Here is a 15211-nt window from a genome sequence, read left to right as displayed (position 1 = left end):
TTCTGTTCTTATTGTTAATTTTTTTTTTCGTATTTCTTTCTTGCAAGCTGTTGTTAGAGTTCCCTCTACAACTCTTTAAATGTAGGTTGTACCCTCTTGTTTTTTTTTCTTTTATTATTATTTTGGTGCCTGGTTTCTCTTTTTTTCTTTTACTACCTTATGTCTCCGTTATTAATTTTTGGTTTCTTTCTTTACTATGGTTAGCTTATGTGTTTCTTTACTACAGCATCGGACCAAATCTAATCGGGAATGATGAAATCATGATTTTTGAGTAATGAATGTCAGAAAAGGGAAAAAAAAGGATTTGATGTGGAGGGAAAGGGGTGGAAGGTGAGAAATTCAACAGATTTGTTAAATGGCACCTCCGTCTATTGTTTTGTATCTCTACATTATGCGTATGTATGTGTGTTCAACAACCTTTCTATGCGTCTCGAAGAACCGTTGCAAGGAAAAGAAAACCCCCTACGAGAGAGGGGTCTGTTTTCTTTTTTTTATGCGTATTATTTTTTTTTAGTACCTTTGATCTACCTTAAAGTGAAGGTAACTAAGTCATAGTTTATATTTCATTGTTTATTTTTTTTTTGCTTTTTCTCTTTGTATCGCATGCCATCAGTCAAATTTATACACATTTGGTTCCACGCATAGCGGTAGATTGCCATACGAAGCTGTTTGATTGAGAATATGAAAAGTGGGGGAGGGGGAATTAAACCTTTCATTCTAAAGGACGAGTTGGTCTATGTGGTTATCGAGCGATTTGTGTTGAAAGAGAGCTGGGTCAGTATTATTTTATCTTTCTGTGTTTTTATTTCTTTTCTTTAAAACTAAAGGAAACACAACCAGTGGAGACACAAATAATACCCACTGGGTTGTTGCTGATAAAAGAAGAGCATATATATATATATATATATATATATATATATATATATATATATATATAGGCCGCCTCTGGGAAACGCTAAATGAAGGAAAGGGAATTACATTATGGAGAGAGAACCATGAGGAATGGGGGATCTAAGGCTGAGAACCACGTTGAGAGGAATAATACTCCTCAGCCTGTAGTTGAGAATAATCACCACAATTCTCTTCGCCCCCACCACCGTGTCGATGGAAGAGGAGGAGTACCTAACCAAGAAAGAAACCCATTTAATCTGCAAGGAGGCAAGGGATATGGAATTGAAGAGATGTTACTAGATGGTGGTGACGAAAGTTTTGCATGTAGCACATGTGGCTGGGGTGAAGATCTTATGGCGACATCTTTGTTAAACAGTACGGATGTTACCCAAAGCGGCATCAGTGGGGGAGGTCATACAGTGTCTATTTCACAATCTATTGCGGAGCATTCAGAGACTCCCTCTCTTGGAAGTTGTAATGCTAGTGGAATGCTAATTGCAATGCGGGAACAACCCGGACTTGATGAATGGAAATTCATTATGGAGTGTAGTTCTGGAAATGGTGCACCTTCTGTGCAGGAGAATTCCTTGTCCGTGCCGTATCTGGATTTATCTTCTTGCTTTTCGCCTACTTTTCGCATCACATCGTCTGCTATTTCCCATGGAGGAAAAAAACAACAAGGAGAGTCATTGCAGCAGGGAAGTTCCGAAATGTCTTTACGAAAAAAAAAGAGTTCCAAAGTGAATGCAATTCCCCCTCAAGATAAACGAAGTGTCCAGAGCTCTTCTCCTTTGGCTGATTCCTTCTCTGGTGAACACCTTGGGGTAAGTCCGGGTCGGGATTCTGGACTTCTCAATGCCTCATCGGTGCCTGCGCATACAGATAATTCCGCTTTATCGTACGATGGCTTTGGTGTTGATGAAGTTTCGCCATCGGGTTCGGTATTTGTTCTTAGGGGAAATGGTGGCAAGGTGTGGAGGTGTAAAAAATGGAAGAATGATGAGAAATTACCAAGGGAACACGATAATAGAAGGGTAGATAAAATCATATCACCTGAAATTCCTATTAACTCTACATGGGATATGAATCGTGTGAATACTGCTGTTATATTGAGCGAGAAACAAACAGATGATAGACCCTGGTTTAAAGTCTTATCAGGGAATAGAGTAGTGGAACTTTTAACTCCTTCCCCTTCACGATCCGCTGTAGAAAGATCACGTGGAGAAAACATAGTAGATAAAAAAGAAGATGAAGAATCATTAGAAAAATTTGAATTCGATGAAGTTATTCAGCTTTCCCCGGGGCAAAAGATGGAGTTTAAAAAATTTCATAGCTTTAGTAAACTTTTGGAATTATTTTTCTCAGGGTACAAAACAGCGTTAGTCCTAGGTTCCAACATTTCACCTCCAACAATTGCAGAAGATTTTATATTATACGCTATTCAGAGTTCTTTAACAGGAATCATGCAAAAAAAGCGAGATAAAATAACTACTTCATTTGATCTCACACTTCGTATTTCCGCTATAAGGCCTTCTGAAAATAAAGTATGTGACCTCATGAATCCCACTAGTGAGTTTCAAGAGATAGTTATTGGTCAAGGACCTCTTCATGGTCTTTCTCCACTCGGTATGAAAGAGATTGATTTGCAGCTCCAAATTGCCTCATATGTGGCGGTTATTCGGCAGGCGTTTGATCGTCGCAGCCGTTTTATTGGTGAATCCACCATTCTTCTTGCGTCTCTTGCACTCAAGCAAGTGGAGAAAACCTCCAGAGTGTCTGTACTCTTATCCTCAATGCAATTTATTCTAGCGAATGATCCTGTTTCACTCGTAAAGGGTGGTTTCGCCACCAACATCACATCACATATTCTGCAGACTGTTCTTGACGGGGCGTGTGCGACACTTCTTGTTGGTTGCCTTAATGCATCCATGCAATACCGCGAGTGGGTAACACTTATCGCTATGCAGCGAAACAGCAAACACCCGTACCCACTGCGCCTCACACTGGATGATTTACTGTGCGACACAATAATACCAGAGTTAACGGCAACAACTTTAGTGACAGCACGATCAAATATAAAGAAAGGTGAAAAAGCACAGTCCATGGATTTGGTTGGTTTCGGAGATGGAGAAGGTGTGAACCCTTTTGAAAAACGTACCAAACGCCGTAGCAGTGTTGTCATTTCAGATCCAGGAGGCGCACCAGTGATGATGAAGCCAGTACCAAAGAGCGCTCGTTCAATAAAAGAAAGGGGAAGCGAGGGAGAAGTAAAAAATCAAGAAAAAGATAGAGGAGGTAGAGATATTACTGGACATGATAAAGGTTTCTATTCTTTGGGATCAGGCAACAGACTTGGAACTCGAAAGAAACCATCTCGAGGAGATGAAAGGGATAGTAAATACGATGAAGACAACTTGTTGAAACGCAAAAGGTGCCGGGAACAAAGGAGACGACAATTTGCTATGGTATTTCCTGGTTTTGTAGAGACGTCAGAGGAAGATTCACCCGTGCAATCTCGCGTTTCAGATTCCTTCTCACGGAAAGAGAAATCCTTAGTTACTTCCATTGGAGTTTCAAGAGGGTTGGGATGTCAAAAAAGTCTTCTCAGCGAAGGTGAAGATACATCTACGCCTGAAGAGAAGGTTGTATCTCTAACTAAAGCATCATGGGATAGAGTCTCCCAGAGGCGTAACAGTGTACGTTTTTCAGAAGGGGGGGTCCTCTAAAGTTGACAGAGGTAATAAGAGCAGTAAATAGTGACAAAATAGTAAAAGATTTTCAACATGAAAAAAAAGTAAAAGAACAAAAGCACTATAGCTTTCAAATCTTCTTGATAGACAGAAAAAAATATTAGGCGATATTGAGTGTTTAGTTGGGGTAGTGCCCAGTTCACGTAGGATGATGCCATGTTCACCGTCCTCGTCATTGTATGTGTATATTTTTTGTAGTTATTCTTTGGCACATTTGTGCACTGCTAAATATGGCGTTGTAATTCGTGCGGGTTTCACGTAAAATAAAGATTAATGAACCCGTTTTTTTTTTTTGTTGTTTCTTCGTTTGCTTCTTTATTTTTGTTTCAGAATAAAAAAAAAGAGCGGTATTTATCTATCGGTCCGCTTTATAACGGGATTTTCTTCCTATTATTATTCTTTTTATGATTCTTTGATTTTATTATTATTATTATTATTATTATTATTATTATTATTATTATTATTATTATTATTATTATTATTATTCTTACTCTTACTGTTATCCTCCTTTTCTTCTTTCGCTCTCTCATTTCTATATAAAACACACACACAAAAAAAAAAAGAACAATCTATCTATCTATCTATCTATCTATATATATATATATATATATATATATATATATATATATATATAAGAGTAAACACATGGGTGTTAGTCAGTCCGTGGAAAAAAGCTCTCAGCATAGAGAGGGGTGTCTGCGCAGACCACCGCATCGTATTCCACCTGCTACCTCCCTGCCCCATACGGGGTGTAATATCCGACACCCCGGGCAAGTGGACTCCATGATGGATGCAAGCGTCGGAAATAGTGCAGTTGCTGAGGAACAACAACTCACACACGCCTACCCGAATGCATATCTCGGAGGAGGAGGAAGTATGAAGAAGTATGAGGTTGCATCTCCTGTGAAAGAGGGAAGTTTCAGCAATGACATGGGTTCTTTTGGTATGAGCGGGCATGGATTCAGCGCTTACGAAAATGACTTCCGCGATGAAGAGGAATTCTTGACCTCCTATGGAAATGTGTATGATATGGGAGATCATATATTAAACAGATATGGGAGTGTACAACAACAGCAGCAGCATAGTAATAATAATAGTTATAATAGTGATAATAATAATAATAATAATAATATGTACACTGGAGGCGTTTTTGAACGCCAGAGAAGTAGTGAAGCCTCTCAATATCGTCATACTGGGAGGATGCAACGCAGTGTCTCTTTTCTAAGTGAATTGGAGACTACTCGTGCGGGTCGTATGTTTCCAGAAAATGACAAACTTCCAGGTATTCTCTTAAAGAAAAATGATAACAGTGATTCTTCCTCCAGGAGGAGTTGGAAAAAAGAGAAAAAGAAAGATGGTTTAACCACAGAAACTGTGTCGTTTCCAAACCTTTTATTACCTTCAAGGAAATTACAACTACAAGACGATGACGAGAAAAAAGAAGAGGGTTCCAGTTCTAGTAGTGCATCGTTAGCACCTCCTTTACTACCTTCAAAGAAATTAGAAATACAACGCAAGGAGGCGAAAAGGGAAGAAGATTTCAGTTCTGATAGTGCATTCTTAGCTCCGTCTTTTGTTCCTTCAAAGAAATCACAAAAACTGCAAAATCATGAAGAGGAAAGGCCACCAACTCCAGTCAAACGTCTCAGTACTACATTAACTACATCTGGAAACCGTGTACGTACATTAGTTGCAATAGATCTTTCCGTAGCACAAAATTCCCCTGATAATTCACCACGAATAGCTGAGGAAGGATTCAATAGTATTGGTGTTGTAAAAGTTGGGGACCCTCAACTTAACGCTGATGAAGTCACATGGTTTAGGGAAGACGACGATATTGTGAAATCGGAGGAATTAAAACGGGCGAAGGAAAAATTTCTTTCAGGTTATTCTGTATCTATGATATGTACTGAAGGGTCTGGTGTTGCAGAGAGGGCACCTCCTCTAGAGTCTACATCGTGGTGTATGTTGAAGAAACTTATACATGAAATATTGGATGAACTAGCAGAAGAGGGAAAAGAAGAATCTAAAGAAATACAACTTGCATGTGCTTTTGTTGCAGTAAAGGGAAATATGGTAGCAGATCTGCTTAAAAATAAAGCCACATTTGAGAGATTGTCTGTGCGACCATCTCCTCTCTTTGGTATGCGATTAGTCGGTGTGGAATATCGTAATATTATCGATAGTAACACGTTTGATTCTATGATCACTCATGTTGCAGGTGTGCTTCAGGAAAATAAAAAAGTTGAAGATAGTTTTATTGTCCTCTCATTTATGCTTAATAAACGCACTATGGGAACTAAAGAAGAAGAAGGGGATGTGGTGGTTACTTCCTTATTGGTTATTATGGCAGGAGACGCGGTGGAAAAACTGCTTTCTGTGCTTGAGGGATCTAGTACTGAAGCAAAGGCGATATTAGACGACTGTGTTAATGGGGCCTACCACACATTAAGTATATACGTCTCACACCAGCAGGATGAATGGGCGGAAAAGGGATTCAAATTACTAAGACAATTAATGGTTGCAAAACATGAGCCCTTGCGTTTTGGGAGTGCCCAAACCTTGCGAAAACGTTTAGGTGATGCTGTGGAAACGGCTCAAATACGTCTTTCAAATATGACTAATCCAGTGGAAAAGAAGAATACTGAAAAATTTATTGAAAATAGAATTGCACTCATGGAATCACTAAATGAACTATTAGAAGTAGTACGTCCACGATCCTAAATAAGGTGAGTGAAAAAATGGAATTTAGTTTAACCTTCTTCAATGAAGGTGATAGTCTTTTTTTTATTTGTGTGTTTATTTTATTCAAGATACTCTTAATCATAGTTGGATTTTTACTTTTCAGTTATTGTTACAACTGTTTTTTTTTTTTTTGCGACATTCCCTACAATTTATGAGGGGTATTTTGCAACTTTTTATAAAGATAATGCCCTTTGACTATTATCTTTATTTGTATCTTTGTGAGATCCGTGTTTTTGTTTCCTTTTTATTCCTTTTCCTCTGTATTAACGTGTACCTAAGATCTTCACCGAATGATGCAATATTAGGAACTCTTGATAACTTTTCATAATAGGCCTTCATTTTGTTTTGGCTATTCTGTTTTGTTATTGAGAACACTTCTTGTTTCAAAATGCATGCGTGCATTTTTATTTTCAACTGTTTATTCTTTCTGATATTTTTTTTTTGCTTTTTGCTAACTATGACCGGGCAGAGAAAAAGAAATGGAATTGTTGCTGTACTGTATGGAACCTCGAAAGAACAAGGAAAACAACGGAAAAAAAGACATCTTGAGGGGTTTCTTTTAAACTGAACTCTCGGTTTTCATTTCCCCCCAAATCAAATATCTTGTGGGAGTCATTCCCTCCATGACTTCTCTATTCGCAGAGTGATATACTTTTCCTTTATTCCCCTAACTCTTTGCTCTTTTTTTTCTGTGTGTGTGTGTGGAAAGAGAAATGGAGAGGGGTGTTGAAGATGGATTAATGTTTCCTGAAAGCGTTTGTTGAGGGTAGAAGACATATTGGTGAATTCCATCAAGACGTGCCATTTTAGAAGAAAAGAGTGACAGTTTATTTATGATATTGAATTTATTACATTTTTTTTTTTCGTTTTCCGTGGATTTGTTTTTTGTTGCTGTTTTTGCTTTTGCTATTTCTTTATTTCTTTCTATTTTTTTTCTTTCACTGCAGCTGTGTGAAAACGACACTGTGGTGGTTATCGATTAGACACCAACAACAAGAACAAAGATACACGACACATACAATATCTCTGATTTCGTTACTCTACCAAGGAGGAGAGTAAAAAGTAATGGAGATCACCAGTGCTCATACCAACAGTGACAGCCCTGATCTAAACTGCAGGGGTGTTGTGGAAAAGGCTTTATTGCCCCATTCAACAGATAAAGTGGTGGGAGAAGAGAATGCCGATAGTGCCACGTGTATTGTTGCTGAGAACAGAGTTAATAATGCTAACGGGGTTAATGATGCCAACGTTAGTGATAACAGTGAAAGTAACTCGATGGAACAACCAAGCAGGAGAGAACGCGAACGCTCCATCCAAAAAGGATTTTCTGAAAAAATGCTTATATCCGCACTGCAATGTCCAGAGGGACGTGAAATTGAAGACACCCTCACAACTGTTACTCTGGATAAGACTGATTAAAATTCTCATAACTAGTTTAATTCCCTTGTTAAAGAATGGGAAAGTTTAAATCCAAGTTTGTGAGGGGGGTTTTCCTCCTCTTAAATATTATTGTTCTTTTTTTTCTCTCTCTTTCGTTATGCTTTTCTTCAGTGTAGTAGAATAATATATTTTTTCCTTTCTTGTTTCTTTTCGGAACTTTCGAATTGTAGTTTGTCATTTCTCTTGTCTTTGGAATTTTCAACGGTTTTTTCTTTGTTTTTCTTTCGGTCGGTTTCTTTTGCTTTGGTTGTGGAGTTTTTTCGCCTGTGGTAGATTCTAAGATATGTTTTCTTCCAAATAAACCAAAAATGTAAACCGCGTTGGTTTTTTTTTATCTTTCTTCTGCTTTGATAGTTTCCTTTATTATTATTTTTTCTTTTTTACTCTTCATTTTTCTTTTTCTTTTTCTTTTCTCTTTATATGATGTCTTTGATAAAAGAAACGAAGTCGCATCAATTGAGCACACAAGAAATTATATTGACTACACTGCTGACTGGTAGAAGCAAAAAAAAAAAAAATTTACTTCAAACCTTACGGAGTTATTTCTCATGCAGGGAATGGGATACGCAAACGAAGCTCCATATGTGGCGGGTGCCCCGTACCAAGGAGCTGCACCACAACAGCCGCTTGGAAGTCAGTACGGTATTCAGGGATATGACAATGTGAATAACTATGACGGTAATCCTTATTATACGGAAGGTGCCAACAATTTAATTGGCAATCCATTTCGCCAAAATGAATATCCATACGGTAATAACAATGGACCCAATCCAGCTATGGGCAATGGTATGGGGGGTTATTTTGGTTCTTATGGTGGTTATGGTATGAACAGCATGGGTGGATTTGACAGTATGTCGCAGGCATCTATGTATCGCCTGAACGAATCTCCACCAGTGATATATAAACTCTTCTCCAGTCGTCGTGACAGGTTTGGTTTGTCATCTCAGCGTGACTTCCATACCCGTCATTCCCGTCTAAGTTTATACGGCTTCGGACGCTATGGATCATCCATGAGAAATTCCATGATGGGATCCGCCTTTGAACGAGATATGCCATCGGTAGGGAAAGACACAGGATTTGTTAAATATGATGAACCGAAAAAGACGGAGGGTCGTGGTTTTAGTACAATCAAGTCACCTGTTCAAAATGCAAATGAAGCCTCACAAACATGGGGCAGTGTGGCCCCTACATCCAATAACAGACAAGCAGCAAACAGACGATCATTAAGTCCAACTTCGTATGCCTTTGATGTTTTCGGACCCGCTAACGGCGATCCAAATACCACCAAACGGAGTTCGATTGGTTTTGGAGGTCACCGCGAAGTCGCCCCACGAACACAGGTTCCGCCAAGGCCAATGTCTGTCGATAAAGGTACACAAAGTGAGAAGCTCTCAAAACGTGAAAAAGTTACCCCATCAGAGAAGCTTCCAGAACGTCAAAGAGCCGCCCAACCAGAGAAGCCTCAAGAGCGTGAAAAAGCCGTCCCGCGTCACAAGGCCCCAGAAAAAGAACAACCGAAACGGAGTGTACAAAAAGAAAAGCCAGCACCGGCGATTCCTCTCTCAAGGGAAATGTCTGTGGTGGAGCACCAACCTCCTCGTATCAGCAGCGCTTTTGGCGATGATGGGGGGGATCCAGCACTTAATCAAAGTCAAAATGAAGATGCATCGCCATCGCGGATTCGATCGCGTTCGTTGCGTGGTTCAATGCGTCGTCGTTCATCACTTGCTCGCACACGCAGTATCAGTGCGGTCAATATGTCTATTGCTGAATTCCCTGAGGGTGATGAAGTGAAAGACATCCTTGCTGCTGGAATTGTTGGGACCAGGAGAGCATCATCAGTATTGGCCGATCCAAATCCTGGAGAGAATAGAAGACGTAGCAGTGTGGCCCTGAAGAGCGCAGGAGAACGGCAGCCCCCGAAGGAGGGTGAGGAAAATTCTCAGGAACAACAGAGACAACCTGAAGAACACAGAAGCATTGATGGAATGGCCAGAAGACAAAGTGAAGATGCCCGACGGCAACAACAAGAACAAGAGCAAAACGAACGAGAAGAACGCAAAAAGTTTGATAAAGAAATGAAGCGTAAGAATGAAGAAGAGCGGAATCGTCGAAAATCAGAAGAGCGGAAACGCTTTGAAGAAGCAAAGGAACTTGAGCAGAAGCAAGAAGAAGAACGTATCAAAAAACTTATTACACAACCTGAAGTGACACCCAAAGCGCCAGAGGGACGTCGTTCAAAAGTACGCAGAAGCAGTCGTGTCCGCCCATCACGTGCAAACTCAATGTTGGGGGCAATTCCAGAGCAACCTCCTGATGTTGAGGCTGGTTCTGTGAGAGATTTATTGGATGGCTCACTGGCATCAGCTAGGGCTAGCGTATTGGATACAAGCCACCCCCGCAGAAGCATCGCTCATCCTGGGGATGGTCACTCTAATCTGCAAGAAGAAAAGGAACGTCAACGGCTTGAAGAGCAGAAAAGGCGGCAACAAGAGGAAGAAAGGAAGAGGAGAGAAGAAGAGAGAAGACAACAACAAGAACAAGAACAGCAGCAGCAGCAGCAGCAGCAGCGCGAGGATCAAAGTCAAAAAGAAGAGCAACGGCAGCAACAAGATGATCAACAGAAGGACCCAAGGAAGTCTAACCCTATTAAGACCGTTGTACTTGTAGAGAAACATCCGAAACCGTCCGATATTCTCACTACGGAAGGGAACAGTTTCACATACCGTGGAGTAAAGCATGATGCCACTGAAGTTATATTGCGGGATCCAAAGAGTATGTCATATCATTCCAAAACTTTCAACAGTATCAAAGATTTTGTGTGTGATGGATACAATTCTTCCATTGTTTCTGTGGAGGCGCCTAATGCTGGGAAAGTATTTCACTCTCCCGTCTGGACTGGACTCACCCGCATCGTACGTGGTGTACTACAGAAGTCTACCAACACATCGGAGCACCGAACAGAACTTGCTGCTGCGTTTGGTTTTATTCATAAAGACAAGGTTCGGGATCTCATTGTTGAAAACAGTACCTTTGAGCAACTAATGATTCATCCATCGCCTATATATGGACCCCGTATCCCACAACTTCGTTACAACCCTATCGCGTCTCCCTCCGCATTTGAAGAAATGATGTCTACTGCTCTCCACCGCGCCACTGCTGATCCTATTCTTTCCTCAATGAATGGTGTAGCAGTCGCCCTGTTGTTGTCTAAGCAGTACTGTTTGATAACCAATGAGGCTGGAGAAAAAACGTACGACGTACTCTTGTCCTCCCTCGTGGTAGCATCGACTGGAAGTGATACGTTGCCCTACGACTCTGCACTCGCCCGTGTTCGGAACGAGTATAGCATGCTGTTTCACCTCCTCCTTGGTGGACCATGCTTTACGTGCTTTATGCTGAATCTTTCCATGTCTGAAGAAGAAGCATCCACTCAAGAGGATATGGAGAAACTCGTCGCGCTACACGATAAAATGAAAGCAGCCTACAATTACCCTTTGCGTAATGGGTCAGTTTTGAGGTTTGTGAATTATGTAGAAACAGCTAACAGAGAGGGGAAGGAACGTGTGAAAACTGAAGAAAACCCAGAAAAGCGCTCCAAACTTGAGCGGTATGTGCAGGAACAGACCCGACTGCTAAACGATGCAGGAAAAATGTTGGAAGAGGCACGGGAAGCTATGCGGGGAATGTCCTCTGTATAACAATAATAAGAGTCTCCATATGGTGTTAATTTGTTGTCGTTTTCTTCGTTGTTATTTTGTTTTTGCGTTTTATTCATTGTTTTTATCGTAGTATCATGTTGCCCGGATTTTGTGTATGTGGTGAGTTTGTTGGATGAACCTCTCTGTTTGGGTCCGCTAAAAAGGAAAGGGGGAAAAGGCGCACAGTTAGGAAGGAATGAAGTAAAAAGTTATAAGTAAAAGCACTGCGTTGATACAAATGGAGAAAAAGAACAGAGGAGGAATATATTTATTATATGTATATATTCTGAATGAGGTCTATTGAATATGCAGGGAGAATTATTTTGCTGACAGTAAAAAAAGAAAGGCAGTAACCTTATTTTTTTTAAATATTAGTATTAATCTTACAATTTGTTTCTCATAGAAGATATCACTCTCTTGTTTCCTTTCTTTGTATTTTCACTTTCCCTCTTTTTTTTGTTGTCGTTTACTTTCTCTTTGTTTGACCATTTTCCCCTGTTTTTCATCGTTGTGTATGGGTGGAGTTACTGTTGGTTTTCTTGTGCTCGTGTGTTTTTTTTTTATTTATTGGTGCGTGCATCCAGTAAAAAAAAAAAAAGCGAGAGGTATCAGTGCCAATTTTTTTTTCGGTTATTCTTATTTTCTTTTCCATGATTTTTACTTTATATTGTATCCCTTGCCTCCCTCATCATGTGCATGATTTTCTCGGGCCACACTCTTTAAGAAGAAAAAAAATTTAACTGCCCCACCACCTCTGCGAGCCCAATCTCATTGTTTTTATCTTTCCCATTCTACTATGATCGGTGTAGTAGTTTGTACTCACACGGTCTAAGCGTGAAACCATCACGAGGGAGTTCCGACAGAATGGTGAAACCCTCTTTTCTCTTTGCCTAACCTCCTCGTCTCCCTCCTCTTGTCTTTCCCTCCATCATAGTTCATTTCCAAAGTAAATGAGGTAATAATGATAATGATAATAATAATAGTAATGATGATAATAATAATAATAATAATAATAATAATAATAATAATAATAATAATAATAAAAGCCAGGGGGTGCGTGTCCCACGTACATATATGTGTATGTGAAGAGGGTTGGAGGGGTCCGTTATTGGCGTGTAATATTTACACTGAATTCATAGCCTTTCTACGTTGTGAGTTTTGTTTTTATTACCTTTTTTCGTTTCATCTGCCAGATACTCTTCGATTTGTTTGTGTTTATTTTTTGTAAATCGAGATCTTGGATGGCGTGCATTCGCCTAACTGTTCATATTTTTTTTCTCTTTTCTCTTCTCAATACATGAGGTTCAGGACCTTCTTTATTTATGTCTGCCAAGGCGCATCAATGTTGTCTTTTCTCTCTTTTTTTTTGCTTCTCTTTCTATATCCCATTTCTTCTTTATATCTCTTGCTTTCAAGTTCAGCGCGTAGGAACGATTAATTTCCCCTCTTCTTTAGTGGAGTGGTGCCAAGTCTTAAACCAATAAAGGAAAACTAAGTAATATCCCTTCTCTGTTAGGACGCGCGAACGTTTGAACAGGTAAAATACTGTATTTCCGTTTGGAAAAGTAATAATAATAATAATAATAATAAAAACAAATGGAGAGTGTGAATGAAAGCTGTAGCGTTATCGTGGCAGGCGATAGTTTTGACCTGGTGTCCTCTGCAGAGATCGACCCACCGTGCGCTGCTTCCATACCTGAAGATGAACAGAAGAACAAATTAATTTTGCCAAGGAATTCAGTTCGTCAGTCCCTACGAAACTCAAAAGAAAGTAGTTTCGGTTCACAACCGAAACTTGTTGAAAGTTGCTCTCTTAGTCATTCATTAAAAAGAGGGAGGAGACGCATAAAATCATTTCGGCGAGATTTTGAGGCTGATATTGCCCCAGAGGTAACAACTTCAGAAAATATTGCTATCCCTCGCCCAATTCGACGCCCATTAAAAAGAAATCAATGTAGTGATGCCATTGTAAGGGAACCGTTACCAAGTAATCTTCGTGCAAAACTTTTGGGTACTGATATCCCCAATATAGATGACGAAAGTGAAAAAAGTAATGATGACTTTGTTCCAGTTAGTGACGAACGTCTGCAAAAGTTTTGCGAAAAAGTGATGGAAGGGAGGAAACGACGTGAAAGAGTAAAAAATGGTTTGCCGTTATATGAAAGGTGCTGTGATAATGAAATATCAAACTTCAGATATACTGAAGCTAATGTGGAAACTCCTCTTCCCTTGCATAATCAATGCACCAGTGATGAGAAGAAATCCCCTGTCAGTGAGGAACTTCCTAGAACAGATGCCAATAAGAATAATAATGTCATTGAAAATTGTAATGCCAAATGTACCTTTCTTAATGAAAAGAGTAATATAATAATAGCTGATAAACTTAACATGTATGAAAATGATCAGATGCCAGAGAAAAAAATAAAAGATGGAATTGAGGATGAACTCTGTGTTGTACCTGTTAGAAGGTGTTCAGGGATTGCAGATAGTGATTTTCCACGCATAGATTCAGTTGAAAGTGTGCTGGTTATGGGTGGAAACACAGAAGACTGGAGCAATCATAATTCTCGTGGACAATCTACTACCCCCACGGTATCAAACCGTGTTAATTTTATAGGTGTAGATTCTTGTTCTGGTGCTCCCACTGGTGTGGACTATCTGGAGACAAAGTCGCAGTCCAATTGCAGAGAAAAGCCAATGGTTAGAGATAAATTAATCTCCATTATTAGGAGTCGATCAAACATAAAGTCAGAGAGAAAGCTTAAACCATTACATGACTTAACCAGTCGGATGAAGACTAGATGTTGTTCACCGTTACCTAGTATGATAGGGCAAGGTTCCGAAGTAGTGGTGGATGCAGAAAAGGGTAAGTTCTTGGAGGCCCCTCTGCGTTTAACATTTCTTCCTTCACCTGTACACTCTCGTGGAAAGGAATATGATGCTACATATTATGGAAATGCCCCAAAAGAGTTCTCTAGGGATTTTTCTTCATCTTATCGGCCCTCTGAAGGGACGCAAGGCTTCTTCCCCCATAAACAAGTGGGACCTCTAGTCTCACTTTGTGGTTCTCCAGAATGCACTAAAACAGACGGGAATTCCACGAAGCCCCATATTGAGATGCAGATGACCTCTGTTTCCCCACCCGCTTCCTCATCTCAAGTTACAAAACTTCCACATTTGCGTCACTATCCGAAGCGACTTCTCTAAACTTATTAAAGGTAATTATTGTAAGGGGGGAGGTGGACAAATAGGGGAAAACTGAGTACTTTGGAAATGATGGACATGCACACTTTTATCAGGGAACGTAAATAGATTGTTGTTAAAGTTATTTTAGCTTCTTCATTTTCTTCCTTTGTTTTCCTAAAATCACAACTCCTCTCAAAGAAAACTCATGTCTTTTCCTGTTTTTTTTTTTTCTGTGTATTTGTGTGCAAATGCATATCCGTGTTGTGTGTGTGTGTGTTTAAGCCTCTTGTTCCGTTTAGTGTCTGTTCCCCGTAATTTGCTTTCTGAGAGGTCGCGAAAGGAATTATCTGGCCTTGTGCCTCTGTCTAGTTAAAATGACATAGTATTATATTTTTCTTTTTCTTTCTCTTTTTTAAACGTTTCGTTGAAGAGCTTAAGTTTTGGGAAGCCCATCCGTCCTCATTACTCCATATCTTATGTAAGAGGCAGATCAAAGGA

At 39.8% G+C, this 15211-nt stretch overlaps 5 protein-coding genes across 5 annotated transcripts; all 5 read left to right on the top strand.

Moving 5' to 3' along the window:
• Positions 1 to 995: 995 nt before the first annotated feature.
• LSM04_000452 (uncharacterized protein) lies at positions 996 to 3617 on the top strand (the record flags this gene model as incomplete). The annotated part of the gene is made up of 1 exon (XM_067333637.1): positions 996 to 3617. The coding sequence occupies one exon, from the start codon at positions 996 to 998 to the stop codon at positions 3615 to 3617; it is 2622 nt and encodes an 873-aa protein (XP_067189379.1).
• Positions 3618 to 4286: 669 nt separating this feature from the next.
• On the top strand, positions 4287 to 6365 carry LSM04_002516 (uncharacterized protein; the record flags this gene model as incomplete). Its single annotated transcript, XM_067333636.1, has 1 exon — positions 4287 to 6365. The coding sequence occupies one exon, from the start codon at positions 4287 to 4289 to the stop codon at positions 6363 to 6365; it is 2079 nt and encodes a 692-aa protein (XP_067189415.1).
• Positions 6366 to 7451: 1086 nt separating this feature from the next.
• On the top strand, positions 7452 to 7805 carry LSM04_001073 (uncharacterized protein; the record flags this gene model as incomplete). Its single annotated transcript, XM_067333635.1, has 1 exon — positions 7452 to 7805. The coding sequence occupies one exon, from the start codon at positions 7452 to 7454 to the stop codon at positions 7803 to 7805; it is 354 nt and encodes a 117-aa protein (XP_067189392.1).
• A 569-nt stretch (positions 7806 to 8374) lies between these two features.
• On the top strand, positions 8375 to 11527 carry LSM04_008915 (uncharacterized protein; the record flags this gene model as incomplete). The annotated part of the gene is made up of 1 exon (XM_067333634.1): positions 8375 to 11527. The coding sequence occupies one exon, from the start codon at positions 8375 to 8377 to the stop codon at positions 11525 to 11527; it is 3153 nt and encodes a 1050-aa protein (XP_067189540.1).
• A 1596-nt stretch (positions 11528 to 13123) lies between these two features.
• On the top strand, positions 13124 to 14734 carry LSM04_004302 (uncharacterized protein; the record flags this gene model as incomplete). The annotated part of the gene is made up of 1 exon (XM_067333633.1): positions 13124 to 14734. The coding sequence occupies one exon, from the start codon at positions 13124 to 13126 to the stop codon at positions 14732 to 14734; it is 1611 nt and encodes a 536-aa protein (XP_067189457.1).
• Between the last annotated feature and the right edge of the window lie 477 nt (positions 14735 to 15211).

Source organism: Trypanosoma melophagium (genome assembly GCF_022059095.1).
Source record: "Trypanosoma melophagium isolate St. Kilda chromosome Unknown ctg30segment0, whole genome shotgun sequence".
Lineage (NCBI taxonomy): Eukaryota > Euglenozoa > Kinetoplastea > Trypanosomatida > Trypanosomatidae > Trypanosoma > Trypanosoma melophagium.
The sequence above is the reverse complement of the archived record's forward strand: the minus strand, read 5'-3'. Positions and strand labels throughout refer to the sequence as shown.